General features: G+C 43.4%; 1 protein-coding gene across 1 annotated transcript in view; it reads right to left on the bottom strand.

The window, feature by feature from the left end:
• Positions 1–13442: 13442 nt before the first annotated feature.
• Positions 13443–15000, bottom strand: part of LOC143285855 (uncharacterized) — an 18017-nt gene continuing 16459 nt past the window's right edge. The window contains exon 8 of the mRNA XM_076593289.1: positions 13443–14965. Within this exon, the coding sequence (XP_076449404.1) occupies positions 13845–14965 (1121 nt within the window). The 3' untranslated portion in view covers positions 13443–13844. The remainder of the gene's footprint in view (positions 14966–15000) is intronic.

Below are 15000 nucleotides of genomic sequence, written 5' to 3'. Positions count from 1 at the left end.
GCTTTTTTTGTTGTTGTTGTTGTGGTAGTGGTTTTTTTTTGGGGGGTGGTTTTTTGTTGTTTTTTTCAGCTTGATATTGGAAAACATTCTACCACTATTCTTTGGCACTATAAGCGCGTGCGTTTTACATTTGCGTTCTTTCCAAACGACTGATTATTCTTTCGCCGCTGCCGGCAGAAAGGAAACAAAACAAAACAAAACGGGGGCTCCACCGAAGTTGTGTACCGAACTAGCCTGCCCCCCCCCCCCCCCCCCTCCCAACCCTACTGAACTGCCCCTGACAATGTTCGACAATGGTCATGGTGTTATTTTTAAACCTTAACATTTCAATTGTGTTTCTCTTCGCTATTTGGAGCCTTTTTCCTGAGATTTTTCAAATGAGATGCAACATGACAAGGTTTTCAGCAAAATATGTGTCGGGTCATATGGTTGTATGTATGACGTAATCAAATCATCATAAATCAAATATGCAGAGGTGCACACAATTATAATTTTTACAATATGTAGACATGATCTTAGTGAACATGTTACAACAGAGAAACTTTGTGTAACAATTAGTTTTGGGTCATAGTTACTTTTGTCACAGGATGACTACACTAAAAGGAAACTCGTAAAAAAATAAATAAATAAATAAATAAAAATTAAAATTAAAAGAAAACGTCGCCGCCATTATTATTGGCTTCACTCCTCCCCCGTCTTTTCACCGAAAAGAATCAAGAACGGATATTGTCCTCGTGTCGAGTCGGCCGTTGGCGCGGTGGGGTTAACAGCTTGATATTCAGTGGAAAACACTCTACCGCTATTCTTGAATACCATAGCGCGTGCGTTTTACATTTGTGTTCTTTCCAAACGACTGATTCTTCTTTCGCTGCTGCCGGCAGAACGGGAACAACGAAACGAAACAAAATAAAACAAAGCAAACTTGTAAAATCGTCGCCGCCATATTATTGGCTTCACGCCTCTCCCGTCTTTTCACCGAAAAGAATCAAGAACTGATATTGTTCTCGTGTCGAGTCGGCCGTTGGCGCGGGGGGGTTGAGAGCACTCGAGGGAGCACTGGTGCATCGTGAACAAAATTAGAAAGTAAGTGTCGAGATGGGTGGTAGGGGGGGTGTCGGGGAGGGCGGGGGTTGCTGGGGGGCTGAAGGAGTTGGGAGAAGGGGGGATTAGGTGGGATTTTTGCGGGAAGAAGAGCTGCGAGGAGTGGAGAAGAGAGGGGGGCGTCAAGTGGGGCGTGGGGCAGAGACAGATGGACAGAGGGAGAGAGAGAGTGGGGACCGAACAGAGACACACAGAGAGCGAGAGATAGGGACATAGAGAGAGAGGGAAAGAGAGAGACAGAGAGAGAGGAGGGAGAGAGGTGGGGGAGAGGGAAAGAGAAAGACGGAGAGACAGAGAGTGTGTGTGAGAGAGAGACAGAGAGAGAGAGAGAGAGAAAGAGGGGGAGAGGGAAAGTGGAGGTGAGACAGACAGAGGGGGAGAGAAAGAGACAGACAGGCAGACTGACAGACAGACAGACGGACAGACAGACGGACAGATAGTAGAGAGAGGGGAAAGTCTGGAGAATGGAGTGGGGGAGGGGGGGGAGTGGGATGGTGTCTACCGTTTCGGGCTGTTACCACCTGAGCGTTCTTTTGTTGTTTTTTAATTGTTTTTTGTATGGTGGTGGGGGTGATGTAAGAAGAGGCTGGGGGGGTGGGGGGGGGTTCTTTTGTTTGTTTGTTTGTTTTGTTTTGTTTCGCTGCACAGACCTACATGGAAGTCTCCTTCGACAGGCATCTGAGGGTAAATGATTTGAGATATCAGGCTTTTTTTTTCTTCTTCTTCTTCTGCTCTTTTTGACTCGCTTGTGTAAACAAAGTGAGTTTATGTTTTAACCCGGTGTTCGGTTGTCTGTGTGTGTGTGTGTGTGTGTGTGTGTGTGTGTGTGTGTGTGTGTGTTCGTGTGTCTGTGTGTCTGTGTGTCCGTGGTAAACTTTAACATTGACATTTTTTCTGCAAATACTTTGTCAGTTGACACCAAATTTGGCATGAAAATAGGAAAAATTCAGTTCTTTCCAGTCATCTTGTTTAAAACAATATTGCACCTCTGGGATGGGCACAAAAAAATAAAAAAGAAGCCTAATTATATGCAAACTGCATTTACTGTTATATTTATATTTTTTGTATTCTCTAAACTTGGCACTTTGACCTCTTATTCTGACACAACAACAAGAGGAGTCATTATTATCATTTTTTGTTCAAACAGGAACTTCTTTTGGTAAGCATGGAATTTTTATTTATTTTGCAAACGTTTTGGTGCAGATAGTAAAAAAAGGGAAATTACTCTGTAATTAATGCCAGGGGACTTAATTTATCACAAGTGAGTCTTGAAGGCCTTGCCTCTCTTGTTCTTCTTAGTCTGGTAGTTTGTTGTTGTTGCTCTTATTTGTTCATTGTGCTTAGTTCTAATGTCCATAATCCCTTCGTTGGGTTATAAGAACGATGAATGAGTCTGAGTATGTCTCTCTCTCTCTCTCTCTCTCTCTCTCTCTCTCTCTCTCTCTCTCTGTGCGCCTCTGTCTGTTTAAACATGGTTTTGGACATGTGTGGCTGAATCAAGGTGTAGGCTGTGAAGTAGGTTTTATAAATGTTTTTCGACAACGTCTAATAGATAGCAGATGGCAGGAATGGAATCAGCACATCTCGACTAGTGAAAGGTTTGAGATATATAGAACATTTTGTGTCTCACATGTTGTGAAACCATATTTGCTTCTGAATCTTGATAAACATATAAAGTATATCACAACAAGGTTTAGACTGGGTATTTCTGATTTGGCTGTACATAGGTATAGATACAAAAAAGTGAAAGAATCTGATTTGATTTGTCCTATGTGTAAACGTTCAAAAGAAGATGAAGTTCATTTTGTTCTTTGTTGTGAAGTACTGAAAGAAATCAGAGAAACTTTTATTCGACCCAGATACTATCGACAACCTTGTCTCTTCAAATTGGTTCTATTGTTGTCTTGTACTGACCCTGATGTTGTGCGAAATTTGTCTCTGTTTTTCTACAAAGCATTTAGATACAGGGAAATTCTCACTTCTTAATGTTCCTGATTAACCTGATATATCCATAGCTGCATTGTTTTGATCTGAATGTCTTAAATGATATGATTATTGTCTGTTCACTTTCCCCTTCATGAGGGGCCTAGGCCTAAAATGAATAAACCATCTGAATCTGAATCTGAATCTGAATCTCTCTCTCTCTCTCTCTCTCTCTCTCTCTCTCTCTTTCTCTCTCTCTCTCTATCACACACACACACACACACACATTTCATTTTCATCCTTCTCTCTCCACTTACTCCACACAGCCTGCCGGGACACCACCACACTGACACAGAGATATCATCCATCACCACATCACCCAAGTCTGAATGACCACAAACCCCCTGCCTCCTCCACCTCCACCCCTCACCCCCACGTGCCCCCCCCCCTCCCCCGCCCCCCCTGCCCCCATCCTGTCCATAACCCAAGTCTGAATGACCACAAACCCCCTGCCTCCTTCACCTCCACCCCCCACCCCCACGTGCCCCCCTTCCCCACTCCCCTGCCCCCCTCCTGTCCATAACCCCAGTCTGAATGACTACAGCCCCTAGCCACCTCCCCCCCCCCCACCACCACCACCCGCCCCTCCCCTCCCCCACACACCCACCACCTCCCCTTCCGTCTGATGATGACTACACCAGCGACACTTTTATGTTCTTCGATTCTGTCAACATGTGCCAAGCTCTGCGAAACGCGCCCCATTGAGAAAACACACACTCCTGGCATAAAAAAAAAAAATAAAAAAATACCGGAGGCGTTGCCAGCCAGCCCTCAAACTGCAGCATCAAAACGCAAAGGGTCTAGGAAATGGCCACGAACACATGTCAAAACAAAGCCTGCAAATATCTGAAGCCATGGCTAAAAACTGATACACAGTTACTAAGGTGTAACCCTCATGCCGCCAACTGAAGCGATGTATATATGTTAGGACTGAGGGCTTTCTCAAAATATAGATCAGTTTTATTCAGTTATGGTGACCCCATCCTCCTTGACTCTAAGACGGTAGACAGGTGTTGTTGTTTTTACAGATACGTCTCATAACTTGGGTGTTTTTGTTGACAGATGATTTTTATCGACTGAAGAAGTTTTGGGTAAGAGCATGTGTTTTTTTTTTTGTTTTTTGGGGGTTTTTTTTGTTTTGTTCTTGTTGTTTTTGGGGGGTTCATATTCAAGATCTGCTAGAATACTTACTTTGAGATCAGGAATGTAGTTTATCTTGAAGCAAATAAAAAAACATGTATATCTCAAGATATCTCGCAGTTTATAGACTACTGTAATTCTATGGGGTTTTGTTTTTGGCGGGGGGTTGGGGGGGGGGGGATATCCATCAGGAATTCACTGACAAGATTCAGAAAGTGATGAGCTGCATAGCATGGCTTGAATCCAGAGGTGGTATCCGAGACTTGGAGAGAGAGAGACTGGTGCTGACACACTTTGACCACATATATCGACGGGCGCAATAGCCGAGTGGTTAAAGCGTTGGACTGTCAATCTGAGGGTCCCGGGTTCGAATCACGGTGACGGCGCCTGGTGGGTAAAGGGTGGAGATTTTTACGATCTCCCAGGTCAACATATGTGCAGACCTGCTAGTGCCTGAACCCCCTTCGTGTGTATATGCAAGCAGAAGATCAAATACGCACGTTAAAGATCCTGTAATCCATCTCAGCGTTCGGTGGGTCATGGAAACAAGAACATACCCAGCATGCACACCCCCGAAAACGGAGTATGGCTGCCTACATGGCGGGGTAAAAACGGTCATACACGTAAAAGCCCACTCGTGTGCATACGAGTGAACGCAGAAGAAGAAGAAGAAGAAGAGACCACACATATCAGGCCAGATAGAACAGAAGAGACAAAAGTAATGTGGTACTGCCATTGTCTGCATAGACAGCGGACGTATCTCTGCTTCGTATTCCACCTGCGGTCTCTATGAAAAAGCGCCAACGATTGCTACTACGATGATGATGATGATGATAAACTTACATCATTTTATACGTTGTCGGTTAGCTTTTATAATGTATCGAATTATTGATTTTTCATCGAAAAGAAGAAGGAGAAAAGCATGTTGGGTAATAAATTCCCCAACAACATCTGGGGATTAATAATAATAATAATAATAATAATAATAATAATGGTATTTATAGCGCTGAATCTTGTGCAGAGACAAATCAAAGCGCTTTCGCACCAGTCATTCACACGCATGCATAACTCTAAAACTGGAGAAACTGAAGACAAGGAAGAAGCAGGGAAGGGGGGCTATTTTGGGAAGAGGTGGATTTTATTAAGGCCAGACCTGAAAGAGCTGAGTGTGGAGACTTGACGAAGCGAAAGAGGAAGTTCATTCCAACTGCAAGGTCCAGAGACAAAGAAAGAACGGCGGCCATCAGTCGAGTGTTTGAATCTGGGTATGCGTAAACAGAGTGGATCCGAAACCGATCGTAGAGAGCGAGATGGAGTGTAGAGGTGAAGGCAGCCACAGAGATAGGAAGGGGCAGATTTGTGAATACATTTATAACATAGAGTGCACCACAGCTTCAGGTCTACCCTCAGAGCTATGTCCCAATATATCACATCATTGCCTTGCCGAACCTTTCAGTTCAGCCACAACCGATGGAGCTCTTCTGAAGCACAGAGTGCTCCTGTGCCTGACACGCACACACACACAGACACAGACACACAGACACACAGACACACACACACACACACACACACACACAGACACACACACACACACACACACACACACACACACACACACACACACACACACACACACACACACACCTGACCTCCGCAACCTGAAACGCATTAACATTCGCATCAGTACCCCTGTGGCAGCAAGGCTTTTTTTTTTTCTTTTTTTTTAATATGTATATATGATCCCTCCCCATTCATCACAATGAGTCTGCTTGCCACCATCTGGTCGGTCCGAGAGGAAAGCGCGTTGTGTGCTTTAACTCACTCAGTACGGCCAGTCCTCTCTTCTCCTCTACACAGACCCCTCGGATGTCCAGTGGGTGTCTGAATGATCCAAACTTTAACTTCCGTCGTCAGCCGAATTGTGGTATTCTTTGTCAACATTCACGTCTTCAGTATAAGAGCCTTCCGCTTGCATATTTTGATGATGGTAACTGAGGTGAAACGCTGTTAACGTCGTCTCTTTCGCCGTTCGTATGGAGAGAGTTAAAGTACAAGAACAAGAAGAACAAGAGGAACAAGAACAAGAAGTGAAAGGTATGTGAGGCGTTTATACCGAGCTCTTACTGTCAGCTTGCACATAGTTCAACAAACAAGACATTCAAACCACCGGAACTGAAAGAACAGAGTAAAGATTATTAATCTACAGTACAATACAGACTGGAGCGATGGCCCAGTGGTAACAAGGCGACCTGGGAAACGAGAGAATCTGAACGAACAAGATCGAACCCCAGTATTAACCCCCCCCCCCCCCCCCGACCCCCCACCCTCTCCACTGGACCTGAGTGGTGGACTGGACGCTACTGCCATTCGGATAAGACAATAAACCAAGATCCTGTGTGTAGCATGAACTTAGCACACGTAAAAGAACCTTCGGCAGCAAAGGGTTATCCATGGCAAAATTATTTCCTTTAAAAAAAAAAAAATCCACTTTGACGGGAACAACAAATAAACGTGGAGGTAGATGTTGTTGTTGTTGTTGTTGTTTAAATGGGTTGCGCTGCGCTGTACCGACGGGAAGAGCAGCCCGGATTTCAAACAGAGAAATCTGTTGTGCCAAAGAGTGATACAATACAATACCATGCAGTGCAAGACAATACAAAACGATACAATGCAATACAATACAATGTAATGCAATGCAACGCAACGCAATGCAATGCAATGCAATGCAATGCAATATGATAAGATACAATATAATACAATGTGATACAGTACAATGCAATACAATGCATTATAATGCGATACAATGCAATGCAATGCGATACACTGTAATGCAATGTAATATACTGCAATGCAATGCAATACACTGCAATGCAGTGCAATGCAAATCAATGCATTATATACAATATATTACAAAACAATACAATACAGTACAATACAATACGGCCATGCAATACAACGTAATGCAATGCAATGTAATATAATACAGTACAATACAATGCAAAGCAATTCAATACGGTACAATACAATACAATGTAATACAGTACAATACGATGCAATCCAATAAGTGACATTGCAATGCAATGCAATACAATAATATAGCTAATTTTCTACCTGAGAAACATTATTCCTTTCCTTCAAGAAACAAACAGCAAATTGACACCAATGGAGAAAAAAAAAAGAAAAGAAAAAATCACAGTTAGGAACAAAAGAACAGATCTAGATATTCCAGATATTCCTGTGGTTTTATTTGCGAGTATACAAGCTATCTCTTCAGCCCTTATGTCCCCTCGACAACTCTCAAGCTGAGGGACTAAACGATGATGATGATGATGATGATGATGATGATGATGATGATGATAGAAGCTGACGGATAACAATAAACGCAAGAAACAGTTGTGGTTTTTTAAGCATACTGGGAATAAGATAAACTAATGAATAACGATGATAAATGAGGAACAGAAAAAAAGAACAACAACTAAACGTGGAATAAATCAATGTTAAAAAAAAAAAACAAGAAAAAAAAGGAAGAATGATAATATACGGGGGCAAAAAGCCTCGCCTTGGATGAATCCTGCCAGCAGAGCTTGATACATTTCACCACGCATGAACTGAACGCAATGGATGTGGAAGCTGCGTATGTGAGCATTAACATGTGCTTTCATAGTTATTGTGTGAGCATGTGTGGCTGGTGTCAGTGGATAGGATTCAAGTTTTTGTCCGTTGATAGCTGTGTGTGTGTGTGTGTGTGTGTGTGTGTGTGTGTGTGTGTGTGTGTGTGTGTGTGTGTGTGTTCTTTCTTTCTTTCTTTCTTTCTTCCTTTCTTTTTTTTATTTTGACGTCTTTTCACTTTAAGTGATATTAGAGTGTGTGAGCATTCCGTCGGTGTGTGTGTGTGTGTGTGTGTGTGTGTGTGTGTGTGTGTGTGTGTGTGTGTGTGTGTGTGTGTAGCCAGATCTCTTCTCTCTCTCTCTCTCTCTCTCTCTCTCTCTCTCTCTCTCTCTCTCTCTCTGCTAAGACTTTGATTCATGTATTCACGCTGTTTTTGTTTTGTTATTTTTTTATGTTAAACGATTATTCTGATGTGTCCCATGCCAATAGGACTGTAATGTCAATGGCATTAAAACACTTTTCAGTTTCGGTTTCAGTTTCAGTTTCAGTCTCTCTCTCTCTCTCTCTCTCTCTCTCTCTCTCTCTCTCTCTCTCTCTCTCTCTCTCTCTCTCTCTCTCTCTCTCTCTCTCTCTCTCGTGAATAGCGTTATATCTGCGTGAAACATGTGTGTCAGAGATTCAGTTGTGACTGCGTTTATTTTTGGCACATTGAAAGAAAGAAAGAAAGACAGACAGACAGACAGACAGAAAGACAGAAAGAAGGACAGACAGGAAGAAAGAAGAAAGAAAGAAAGACATAAAGAAAGAAAGAAAGACAGACAGACAGACAGAAAGACAGAAAGAAAGAAAGACAGACAGAACGAAAGAAAGAAGAAAGAAAGACAGAAAGAAAGAAAGAAAGACAAGACAGACAGAAAGAAAGAAGAAAGAAAGAAAGACAGACAGACAGACAGAAAGACAGACAGACAGACAGAAAGAAAGAAAGAAGAAAGAAAGACAGAAAGAAGAAAGAAAGAAAGAAAGAAAGACAAGAAAGAAAGAAAGAAAGAAAGAAAAACAGAAAGACAGAAAGAAAGAAAGAAAGACAGAAAGAAAGAAAAACAGAAAGAAAGAAAGAAAGAAAGAAAGACAGACAGAAAGAAAAACAGAAAGAAAGAAAGACAGAAAGAAAGAAAAACAGAAAGAAAGAAAGAAAGACAGACAGAAAGAAAGAAAAACAGAAAGACAGAAAGAAAGAAAGAAAGAAAGACAGAAAGAAAAACAGAAAGAAAGAAAGAAAGAAAGAAAGAAAGAAAGAAAGAAAGAAAGAAAGAAAAACAGAAAGAAAGAAAGAAAGAAAGACAAGACAGACAGAAAGACAGAAAGACAGAAAGAAAGAAAAACAGAAAGAAAGAAAGAAAGACAGAAAGAAAGAAAGAAAGAAAGAAAGACAGAAAGACAGACAGAAAGAAAGAAAAACAGAAAGACAGAAAGAAAGAAAGACAAGACAGACAGAAAGAAAGAAAGACAGAAAGAAAGAAAAACAGAAAGAAAGAAAGAAAGACAGAAAGAAAGAAAGAAAGAAAGAAAGAAAGACAGAAAGACAGACAGAAAGAAAGAAAGACAGAAAGACAGAAAGAAAGAAAGAAAGAAAAACAGAAAGACAGAAAGAAAGAAAGAAAGACAGAAAGAAAGAAAAACAGAAAGACAGAAAGAAAGAAAGAAAGACAAACAGAAAGACAGAAAGAAAGAAAGAAAGAAAGACAAGACAGACAGAAAGAAAGAAAGAAAGACAGAAAGAAAGAAAGAACGACAGAAAGAGGAAGGTGTACAACAGTACCGGTAGGCCAAAGAAAAAAATTGTGATGATGATCATGATGATGATGATGATTATGATATGATGATGATGATGATGATGATGGTGATCTTCTTCTTTTTCTTCTTCTTTCTTTCTTTCTTTCTTCTGCTTTCTTTCTTTCTTTCTTTATTTCCCCTTTCATTCTTCTTCTGCTTCGTCCTCTCTTTCTTTCTGTCTTTCTTCTTCAGTCCCTCTAAATGACACATTTGCTTTTTCGACATTCCAGACGGGAATTAATTTTGCCCAGGCTCACCTCAGTGGGATTACTTCTCATGCAGCTGTTTATGACTGATGCGTTTCACTGATCTGTCTTGTAACATCTTTACTCATTACAGGAGCATACGGGTAAATATCGCACGCTGCACGGCACTTAGGTACGCGCGCGCGCACACACACACACACACACACACACACACACACACACACACACACACACACACACACACACACACACACACACACACAAACACACACACACACACGCACGCACGCACGCACGCACTGACATACACCTACTGAGTCACATGCGCCTGTGTCATTTGTGTGTGCACGGTGTGTGTGTGCGTGCGTGCGTGCGTGCGCTTGTGTGTGTGTGTGTGTGTGTGTTTGAGTGTGTGTGAGAGAGAGACACACACAGAGAGACACAGAGACAGACACACACAGAGCCGGAGAGAGAGAGAGAGAGAGAGAGAGAGAGAGAGAGAGAGAGAGAGAATGAATGAATCTGCAGATATACACTTCAATATATGAGTAAAACGAAAAGTCTGCGTCTGGAGGATAAGAGAGAATAGATGTCAAACACTCTAAGGACATAAGAAGGTTGGCGCCACGCAAATCATTTCTAAGGGAGAGAACCACTTATTGTCTCAGCCATCGCTTAGTCGAGTTACGTCTCATGGAACGGATTTCGTCAGACGTCTCAGAGAAAAGAGTCACCAACTTTACTATTTATTATCTGCTTGTAGGTCTTCATCGTCCTCAAGTAATACAGCCTCTAGGACCGTGTCTCATATTCGCAACACTAATTTAGATGCATAAGTTTGGTTGTTTGTGTTTTTTTGTGTGTGTGGTTTTTTTTTGTGCTTTTTTTTTGGGGGGGGGGTTCCGGGGGGGGGGGGGGGGCGGGGGGGGTGTTGTTCAGTGTTGTTGTTGTTATGTTCTTCTAGTTGTTTTCCATGGTGCCTATCAGTATGTCAAATTTTATTCTCCTTTTGTACTAACGGCGTAAATAACCTGAATGTTGTTACGTATCAATCAGTTGCGTTTGACCGGATTCAGAATGTATGGGTGGGTATCTTCAGTCATCAGTTGACTATGGCAACGTTGTGGCCAGGCCAGGGCTACAGTAGTGGTAGAAAGCCTTATCGGGATCAGTGCGCGAAATTAGTGTAGCCTACTGGGGTCCACTGATTCCCGGCCGCAAAAATCGCGGGGATTTTTACTCGCTCCTCCACTAGCCTACACCTCAAGATGAGTAGCCGGCGATCGGTGTGGACCCGCTTAACTCTCTCCATACGAACGGCGAAAGAGACGACGTTAACAGCGTTTCATCCCAATTTCCATCATCAAAATATTGCAAGCGGAACGCTCTTATACTGAAGACGTGAATATTGACAAAGAATACCACAATTCTGACGACGGAAGCTAAAGGTTGGGTCATTCAGACACTCACTGGACATCCGAGGGGTCTGTGTAGAGGAGAAGAGAGGACTGGCCGTACTGAGTGAGTTAAGCCAGTGTTTTCAGAGGAGATGATAACACCGAAGTCCTGTGTATAGAACATAGACAACATCCGCACGTGAGTTTCAGTTTCAGTTTCAGTAGCTCAAGGAGGCGTCACTGCGTTCGGACAAATCCATATACGCTACACCACATCTGCCAAGCAGATGCCTGACCAGCAGCGTAACCCAACGCGTTTAGTCAAACCTTGAGAAAAAGAGAAAAAAGAAAAAGTAAAAAAAGGGTGAATAAATAATAGATAAATACATAAAAAAAGAACTACTACTAATAATGATAATATGTATAAGGCGCAAAAACTTGATGAAGTCAACTATAAGCGTACATAATTTTTTTTTTAAGTAGTAATAAGATTTCTTTTTTAAATGAATAAATAAATAAATAAATAAAAAAGACAACAATGATGATAAATTAGCAAATAAATGTAGAACATGGAGACACACATTCACACATACACCCACATATGCGTAACAAATACGCACCAAACATGCGCGTGAAAGAATCTCAGTGTGGCGACAAGAGTGTTGTCCCAGAGGGAGAAAAACATTCCCATTTTTGACAGTAACAGAAATACAGTTGCATGGACTCAAGAGGTAAAAAAATAATAATGATAGAGTGGCGGCACTCCGTTGAATAGAAACATGAACTCTCCGTGGATAGTAGAACTGACCGAATTTCACCACGTAAAGAATTATGTTGTGACAATACAATACACACACACACACACACACACACACACACACACACACACACACACACACACACACACACACACACACACACACACACACACGGAGAGAGACAGACAGAAAGACGGAAACAGAGAGAAACAAATATTAGAACGATAAGAAAAAGGGAAATTTCTGGCATAAATTTTCTAGAAGTTGGGATGAGTATGTATACTGAAAAGCCCCCTGGACTACCCAACAGGAAGATTGATGTTCGGGTAACTGGATGTTCGCTTTTCATTGGTGCCGTCATTATTGGCATATTGTGGTCCCTTGGGTGTATGATGGAATGGAAAATGAGCTGTACTTTCTTGACGTCTCCAGCCATTAGCCTGTGAACGATCTGGCAGCGTCGTATGTGTGTGTGTGTGTGTGTGCGTGTGTCTGTGTTTAGTTCAGGTGTGACACATTATGTAAATACTCTGAACACACATGGGAGATTGACATAGGGTTACAGCTGAGCCAACAGTTTCAGTTTCAATAGCTCAAGGAGGTGTCACTGCGTTCGGACAAATCCATATACGCTACACCACATCTGCCAAGCAGATGCCTGACCAGTAGCGTAACCCAACGCGCTTAGTCAGGCCTTGAGCCAACAGCAATATGAGAATTGTATGATCAATGGTTTCCCCACTGCAGTGGAAATTCATTTACAGCTTAGTCTTTCGTGAATGACTGTGACTCTCAAACTAGGAGGCAAGATTGCACGGACTCTTAGTGCTGCTCTCTTCAGGACTAGTTGACCTTTGGGGGCAATGCCAACTTTACGCCGACTGTCCTAAACCCCTCTTGGCCGAGAAAGTGGGGATGTAACTTGGGCAAGACGCTCTCCGAGAAAACCTGATTCTAGCCCAGATGGACGGGACACCTGTTGCCTCCCCTGTTGTTCTGATGTTCGTGGTTGGACATAACTGACTACCATACAGTGGTTGAACTCACCACTGGGGTGTCCACTCACCAAATTGTATACTCACACTTTTTCGACGGTGGGTGTCTCAAATTTTCCAATCACCTACCGAACCATACATTGTTGTAGTGAACAGGATTCAGTGTTACTAATAGCCTAAGTGAGCTAAGAATAGAATTACAACGCAAAAATTGCATACATGAAGAATCGTGTTACAGCATGAATACTGCCTTTCACACACACACACACACACACGCATCCGAGCGCACGCAGCACGTACACACACACACACTTAAGCATGCGCGCACGCAACACACACACACACACACACACACACACACACACACACTTTCAAACTATCTGGTGAATACGCATGCAGACTTTTATTTCATACAGATTATTAATAGTGTTCACAGACAAGATGCCTGCTCGTCCAATTTTTCCCGGTCTTTTGGGGGAGTTACGTCCAACAGAACTGACAGAGACCTCGGTACAAATAATGTCTCCACCACTCCGTTTTATCGTGAGAAGGATTTCACATCTTTCCGTACAAACCTTCAAGGGAAACTAAACGAACAGTCCAAATATCATGCTTTGTGGTCTGTAATATCTCTCACACATACAGGTAATTACAGACATATTGTCAACGTACTTCTCATTTGAATGCTATCGTGTTAATTAAAAAAGTGTCTGCGACAGCGTGTTCCAGGGGCAGATCACTTGTTCTGCAGCAACACACACGCTTTTCATGGGGACAATGAAACAGCTGAGCAGACTGAGCCAGGACTGAGTAGGTTCCTCCTCAGCTGGTGACGATCTGAGCAGCTGGGTTGAGGACGCTTTGGTCAGGTAAGTTATAGTACTCAGGGGCGCGGGCAGGTTTTTGTCGCTGTGGGGTTGTCAGTGAAGCGTTGGCCTCATCAACCTCACCAATTTGCTGACGATGGTCATGGCCATCTGTGCCTTTTCCGCCACATACCACACCATTCACACGACGATTTTCCATACCGTTGCTGTTGTGAGTGTCCATAGTAGCCGAAAACTGTGTTGGATGTTGGCGTTTTTTCTGGTCATCTTCCTGCACGGGTCTGCTTGGGGTGGTGGAGGTTCGTGGGCTATGCCTTGACTCTACCACTGTCGTGTGTTTCTGAGAATGATCGTTTTCCCCAGCAGAGGATTCTGGAGAGGATCGTTCTGCTTTTGGCTGAGAACGTCGAGGGTTTGCGAGAGGCGAAAGTCTTTCAGCAGAAACCGATCCCATCGACGACGTTACCTTCTTCTCTGACCGGTGTATGGGGTGGTGAGATGGTGGGACATCATAGGCTCTGGACCTGGGTTGGAAGAACAGTCTGTTGTTGTCTGCCTCGGTGGGGGAGGAGGACGCTGGCAACGCTGACGACTCTTCAGCTATAGACTTTGCCGTCAAGGGACACGACTCTTCAGCCATAGACTTTGCCGTCAAGGGACACGACTCTTCAGCCATAGACTTTGCCGTCAAGGGACACGACTCGGTAGAGTCTCCTACATCGACAAGGGTCACGGACTCCTTTCCTCCTCCTCCTCCTCCTCCGTTTCCACGGCTGTAATGTGCTGCTGCGGTTCGGGTTCCATGGCTTGGGTTTTGCCCGGGGGCCTGTGTCTGCCTGCCGGGAGGGGTTTGCGTTTCCTGGTTCTTGTGGTCCTGCAGTGTGATCACCATTTCTGCCCGCATCCTGGTGCCGCAGCTTTCCACTTGGCGTTGCAGAGCCGCCAGTTTGCAGAACGTGGCCAGCATGAAGACGATGATCGCCATGCCGATGATGGTGATGACGAGGATGATGTGAAAGTGACTGGTCGGCCACAGCGTCACGGGAAGGGGGTTAGGGGGCAGGTCCACTGCGTCCCATCCTGAGGCGCCCTGTGCCGTGACGTTTCCACTGTCGTCTGGAAAACAAAAGAAAGGGGAATGGGGGGCATTG

This window comes from Babylonia areolata, chromosome 9 (assembly GCF_041734735.1).
Source record: "Babylonia areolata isolate BAREFJ2019XMU chromosome 9, ASM4173473v1, whole genome shotgun sequence".
Taxonomy (NCBI): Eukaryota; Metazoa; Mollusca; class Gastropoda; order Neogastropoda; family Buccinidae; genus Babylonia; species Babylonia areolata.
This window is presented reverse-complemented; position numbering and strand designations above follow the sequence as displayed.